Consider the following 7,117-nt stretch of genomic DNA (forward strand, 5'->3'; position numbering starts at 1 on the left):
CTGGTAAACAACTCCAGAACAAATAAATCCAAGTATTGTGGATAAATAGTTCAGAGAACCGACAAGTTGATAAATGAGACACAAGTGTGTAATATAAGCACAGCTTCAGGGACTACACTGCCTGAGGTACACGTGTCGCTACTGTGTCATACTTGGGCCCAGGAGCTGTTTATTTATATCCGTAATTCCAAAATAAAGACGTACTGTACACAAATAACCCGCACATAGAAGAGAGGAGCTTACGACGACGTTTCGGTCCGACTTGGACCATTTACAAAGTCAGTGTGACTTTGTAAATGGTCCAAGTCGGACCGAAACGTCGTGGTAAGCGGGTTATTTGTGTATCGTTCCAGTCACGGTATTGTGCCTTTTTTTGTTATTTAAGGACGTACTGGTAAAGTTTACCTTTATTATTTATTATTAAAGATTCACCGGTATTCTCCCGGCCCGGGCCTTTTCCAAGTGGTGGTCCGGCCTTGGCTCCCTGTCTAGGGAGTGTCTGAGACCTAAGTCTCCCATGGTAGGAGGTACAAGAACCCCCTCATCTTTGGGACCAACTGTCCCCAGGCCTAGCCACATACCCCGCCCTCACAGGGCTCGTAGGGAGAAGCTAGGCCTCCCTGGTCTGCCATCCCCGCCCCAAGGGGGTTAATGGGAATGACAGTCTTGTGAGCTGCAAGCTCTGACTCAGGCACCTATCCTACCCTAGAAGGGCTGGGCATGCCTTTTTTTTTTTTAATTCGCCGGTATTCTCCCGACCCGGGTCTTTTCCAAGTAGTGGTGACCCGGCCTTGACTCCCTCTCTGGGGAGTATCTTGAGACGTCTATTGATGCAATTTGAAAATACGTCTCCGTTTTTTATTTTTTTAAATATGAAAGTAAAAATATGTAAATGTAACTCCTCGTTGAAATATTACTCAATTAATTACTACCACCGTCACTTCAGAAATGATTGAAGAAAATAAAGACAACTTCATCATCTCTGAAGTATTACCAAGAGTTATCTTCAACCCAGCACTGATGCTGGGAAAGGTCACACACTATCCTTCAGGAAGATGTGCACTGATGCTGGGAAAGATCACACACTATCCTTCACTGGATGAAACCTGATTACCTCCGGTTCCTTCCATTTCTTAAGCGCCATATAATTCCTACAGCTTCAGCTCAGTTGTGAGAATGATGTGAAGAAGAGGAATGTTGGGAAGATAAACAAGAAGACCTGGGAGACTGATAAAGTAATGGAATTAGAGGAGAAGCAAGTGTACCTTCTCAGTACTCCTCTGTATCTCACTGAAGAAGTCTACTGTGTGGGCGAAACGTTACATCAATAAAGATACCCAACTGTTGCACATGTGTCTTAATCATCAGCCTCTCAGTATTATACTTAAGTTAAAGAATTCGACGCTAGAAAAGTATACCACCTTCAACATTTTATATTTAGCAAAACTGTGCTCGTATTAAACATATTATTAAGTACAGAAATACGTAATTATACATAACTGAGGAATTACCGGGAGATTGCAATTTCAATAGCCTTCAGTCTTCTCATAATTTCACTGTAGATAGTTTTAACATCCTGCTCACCATCTTTCATATCAGAATCTATACTGACGTATTCCCTGGCTGTAATTCTGTTGAGTATCTCTTCCTGTAAAGTAGCGGGGATGTGGATCTCGTAGCGATGCCGGTGGAGGCGGTGAAGTAGCCAGGTCCAGCAGTGCAACCTCGAGTGTGGAGAACCCGAGTGAGCCTCCCGCTCCGCCACCACTACTGAAGGTTGTCTGGCATCGTGCTGGGGCCAGAGACGCACCTGGCAGGCGCGGGTGTCAAGACGACAATAGTCTGCCAAGTGACGCAGCAGAGGGAAGTCACACAGCTGCTCGATATTCCCGATGGCGTCCACCATGCTGTAATATTGACACCGTGAGTAATTAATGAGACGTTATCATCAAGAACACATAAGAGTCATGCAGTACCTAGGGAATGGGAGGCAATTAAACTTGATCCGAGGATGAAAGGGGAAACTCGAATTTATTAGTCACAAAGCTCTTTACCATCAGAAATGCGTTCCCCCCTTTTATTTGAGAGGTGTTCTAGTTAATGACTAAGTTAGATCATATGAGCTGAGTAAATATGAGTTAGTCGGCTACCTTCCGAGTCTCATGAGGTGAGCAGAGGCGCGGAGCTCCCTGATGTCGCTGACTGCTAGAGCTACCAGCAAGTTGGACAACACGATGGAGATGAGCAGGATGAAGAGCAGGAAGATGATGTAACTGGTGTAGGGTAGACGGTCAAGCTGATCTGTCACGCTCTTATTGACGTCCACTGAGCCAACCATCATAGTCAAGCTTTTAAGGAACAGCAACGAACCACTTTTGTAGACGGGGTCCTTATGATAGTACATGTTGAAGGCCAGGAACAGTGTTAGAGAGAAGCACACAAGCAAAGTGCTGTAGATGAAAAATATTCGCAGGAAGTTCTCTGCCACTCTGATAAACATAGCTACGTAGAGACCGTGTGAAGGATACTTCCTAAGGATGAGAAGAAACTGCAGCTGCAGAAGAAGGAAGACTATGATAGCAATGTGGTGCTCCCAGGGGGCGATACTGGCAGGTCCATGATGCCAAGAAGACGCAATTAAGCTTAACACACATACAATTAAACCAGTATTATGCCAAAAGGATGGAGCTTTTGCATATGCGAGTCCTTTGAGTCTAATGCGGTTCAGATGGCTAACTGTTAGTATCAGAATCTGTATACACAGACACACTTTCATCCAGAGGTCAGGTAGAGGGAAAACTTGACCTTGGTCATCAGACGAGGGATCAATGGATGCTGTTTCGTTTTGCTGTGTTGTAGTTTGGTTGTTTATGTCGCGGTTACTCCAGAGCAGCCGGTTAAACAGGAACAAACCCGTTAAAAAAGCGAAAATAATAAAATAGAGAAGATATCCTAAGAAAACAAGTCTTGCTCTTTTCCACTTGATCAGAAGGAAGACATGGCACACAGGATGGGCGAGAATGTCACAGTTGTCAGTTTCAATAAAATACGAGAGTAGCTGGCACTGCTGAGTGCCAGAGTTAGTGACAAGTGCTGAAAAGTCGAAGGTAACTGGGGAGCGCCTGTTGCCTGCCACACTTGTGATGAGCAGGTGGTCCAGGAGGTGTTGTAGACCGTCAGGACTAGTGAGCATCAACCAGCGCAGGGCAGACACGCCTCTGTAATCTTTCTCTCTTAGGTCGGCTCCATGTTGAAGCAAGATCACCATAACTCCAAAAGCTCCAGCTTTGGCAGCTTTGTGCATAGGTGACTCTCCTTGCTTGTCTCTGGTAGCGACCACTGCACCCTTCTCCAGCAGAAGCTTGACTATTGCTACACTGCCACTAGCTGCTCCCTCGTGGAGAGGAGACGTACCTCTCATATCATGCAGGTTGATGGCTCCAACACTACTACGATTGTCTAAGAGCAGGGCGAGAATCTCCTCTTGTTTGGCAGCAACAGCGTAGTGCAGTGGAGTCTGGTCATACTGGTTCCTGCTGCAGACTGAAGCTCCTTGAAGGAGCAGCTCTTGGACTCCCTCTGTCCAACCCAGTTCCACAGCTGCGTGTAGAGGAGTGATATAGAAGGCGCCGCTGTGCCCGTTGACACAGCTCTGAGCCCCAGGAAGGTGTTCCCGCAGCTGCTGCAGCTTCTTCTTCTCCACAGCTTGGAACAAGACATCAAGCTGCACGTTCACACTCCCTCGACGCTCACCTTCTGACGGAAACTAACTCTTATTTGGGATTTATAAGCAGATTCTCTACAATTTAATTGTTGATGCCATCTACATAAAAATTACAATGCATGTGTGATTTTTTCTCAAAGTTAATGAACATCTGTGCTACTTCTTTAAATATTAGTATCTTTGGAGTTATATAAATATCTGTAGCGTTGCTTTAAATCTTTGAAGACCTAAGAAATTACTGCAAATAGATGAAGATGTCTAATGTTACTGAAAATCAACAAAATTGTTCATTAGCAATTTTACTATATTACATTGTCTGTAGTTTTGTAAATTCTGTCTTTATGGCGGGTTATTAAACTGAGTACATAATTATGAACCACATAATTAGGTACACATATAATTATGTACCACATAATAAGCTACCACATAAATGGGTACCATATAATTAGGAACAACTTAATTAGTTACCACATAATTTTTACAGTAAAATTAAACCGAATACAATTAGGAGTTATAAAATTAGGTACAACATAATTAGGTACCACATAATTAGTTTTTTTTACATAATTAGGCACAATATAATTAAGTAACGTTTATGAAGGGATTCAGGGAAATTCATTAGCTAGACTGGAGTCATAACTGCAGAGGAAGAGTGTCTCTGGCACGCTTACTCTAAATTCTCTCTTTAGTTACCTGCCTGGAGTCTACCTGGAGGGCATTCTGGGTATCAACGCCCCGTGGCCCGGTCCATGACCAGGCTTCCCGATGGATCAGCGCCTGATCAACGAGGCTGTTATAACTGCCTGCACGCAGTCCAAAGTACGAACCACAGCCCGGCTGATCTGGGCGAGCTTCTTTATACTAGTTGTCTATGTTCACCCAACAGTAAAATTGGTACTTGGTGTTAGTAGACTGGTGTTTACCTGGAGTTTACCTGGAGAGAGTTCCGGGGGTCAACGCCCCCGCGGCCCGGTCTGTGACCAGGCCTCCTTAGGTCAGTGTCCCAGGATGCGACCCACACCAGTCGACTAACACCCAGGTACCCATTTTACTGATGGGGAACATAGACAACAGGTGGAAAGAAACACGTCCAATGTTTCTACTCTGGCTGGGAATCGAACCCAGGCCCTCACCGTGTGAAGCGAAAGCGTTAACCACCAGGCCACCAGTGTGGGTCGCATCCTGGGACAAGGACGTAATTTGCCTGAAATGCTCTGCATAGCAAGGGCCTTTCTATATAGTAGTATGTCACTGATGTCAGCTAGGAATGTAAACCTACAAGTAAATAAACTTGTAGTAATTAAAGATATTATTATTATTATTACGTGTGGTATTTCCCTAAATAGTATCTTTGGAGTTACTTTAAATATATAGGTATCTGTAGTGTTGCTTTAAATTTATGATGACTTATGAGATTACTGCAAATAACTGAAGACGTCTGATGTTAAAGAAAATCAATAAAATTGTTTATTAGTAATTTAAATATATTACAATGCTTGTAAATGCTTTGTAAATTATGTATTTATAATGGGCTATTAAACTAGAAACATAATTATGAACCACATAATTAGGTACACATATAAATATGTACCATATAAGTTACCACATAAATAGGCACCATATCATTAGGCACAACATAATTAGTTCCCACATAATTAGGCACAACGTAATTAGTTATCACATAATTAGGCACAACATAATTAGTTATCACATAATTAGGCACAACATAATTAGTTAACTTAAAGTTAGGCACCATGTAAAATTGAGGCATATAATTAGTTACCACATAATTAGGAACCCCATATTTTTAGTGTGACATAATTTGGTACCACATAATTAGGAACCCCATATTTTAGTGTGATATAATTAGGTACCACATAATTAGTTTTTTTTACATGATTAGGCACCACATAATTAAGAAACATTTATGAAGGAATTCAGGGAAACTGGTTAGCCAGACTTGAGTCATGGAAGTCCAAAGTATAGTGCCTGCGCTCTGAATGAGGGGTATTAATGTTGTAGATTTATAACTGTAGAGTAAGAGTGCCTCTGGCACGCTTACTCTAAATTCTGTCTTTAATTACTGCTTGGAGTCTTCCTGGAGGGCATTCCAGGGATCAACGCCCCCGTGGCCCGGTCCACGACCAGGCCTCCCAGTGGATCAGGGCCTGATCAACGAGGCTGCTATTGCTGGCCGCATGTAGTCCAACGTATGAACCACAGCCCCGCTGATCTGGCACTGACTTTAAGTATTTGTCCAGCTCCCTCTTGAAGACAATCGGAGGTCTATTGGTAATTCCCCTTTTGGTTGGTGAGAGACTGTTGAACAGTCTTGGGCCCCGGACAATTATTGTGTTTTCTCTTAGCGTACAAGTGGCACCCCTACTTTTCACTGGCTGTATGTTACATCGCCTTCCAAGTATTTTGCTTTCGTAGGGAGTGATTTCTGTGTGCAGGTTAGAGATCAGTCCCTCCAGAATCTTCCAGTGCTTCCAGGCGTTCCCAGTAGTTAAAGTGTTTGCTGGAACTCATACGTGCAGTGAAGGTTCTCTGTACATTCTCTAGATCTGCAATTTCACCTGCTTTGAATGGGGATGTTAACGGAGAGCAGTACTCTAGCCTAGAGAGAACAAGTGACTTTAAAACGATCATCGCTGGCTTGGCATCTCTTGTCTTGAATGTTCTCATTATCCATCCTATCACTTTCCTCGCAGATGTGATAGTGGCATTGTTGTGGTCCTTGAAGGTGAAATCTTCGGACATTACCACTCTCATGTCCTTCACATTGTTTTACCTCTGTATTGTGTGATTTAAGTTTGTAGTATACTCAGTCCTAGCTATTATTTCCTCCAGTTTTCCATAACGGTGTACTTGGAATTTGTCCTCATTGAATATCATATTATTCTCCGTTGCCCATTGGAAAACTTGGTTCATATCTTTTTGGAGAATTGCCGTGTCCTCAATGGATAACACTCATGCAGATCCTAGTATCGTCTGCAAAGGATGATACGGTGCTATGGTTTACATCTCTGTCTATGTCTGATATGAGAATGAGGAACAGGATAGGGGAGAGTACTGTGCCTTGTGGAATAGAGCTCTTCACTATGGCAGTTTCCGATTTAATTCTGTTTACCACTACTCTTTGTGTTCGATTAGTTAGACAGCTGAAGATCAATCTGCCTACTTTGCCAGCTATCCCTTTAGCACGTATTTTGTGTGCTATTACGCCATGATCGCATATGTCAAAGGCTTTTGCAAAATCTGTATACTACATCTGCATTCTGTTTTCCAGTGCATCTAAGACCATATATCAGTGATCCAGTAATTGCGAGAGGCAGGAGCGACCCGCTCTGAAACCATTTTACCCTAGGTTGTGCAATTTCTGGGAGTCCA

The 7,117-nt window shown here is 43.1% G+C and overlaps 1 protein-coding gene across 1 annotated transcript; it reads right to left on the bottom strand.

Moving 5' to 3' along the window:
• Positions 1-334: 334 nt before the first annotated feature.
• On the bottom strand, positions 335-6,499 carry LOC128690498 (transient receptor potential channel pyrexia-like). Its single transcript, XM_070089775.1, has 3 exons — positions 6,259-6,499; positions 2,151-3,756; positions 335-1,907 (listed from the first exon to the last, which is right to left on the bottom strand). The coding sequence occupies exons 1-3, from the start codon at positions 6,497-6,499 to the stop codon at positions 1,508-1,510; spliced, it is 2,247 nt and encodes a 748-aa protein (XP_069945876.1). The 3' UTR covers positions 335-1,507.
• Positions 6,500-7,117: the final 618 nt, after the last annotated feature.

Source organism: Cherax quadricarinatus, chromosome 29 (genome assembly GCF_038502225.1).
Source record: "Cherax quadricarinatus isolate ZL_2023a chromosome 29, ASM3850222v1, whole genome shotgun sequence".
In the NCBI taxonomy this organism is placed as follows: domain Eukaryota; kingdom Metazoa; phylum Arthropoda; class Malacostraca; order Decapoda; family Parastacidae; genus Cherax; species Cherax quadricarinatus.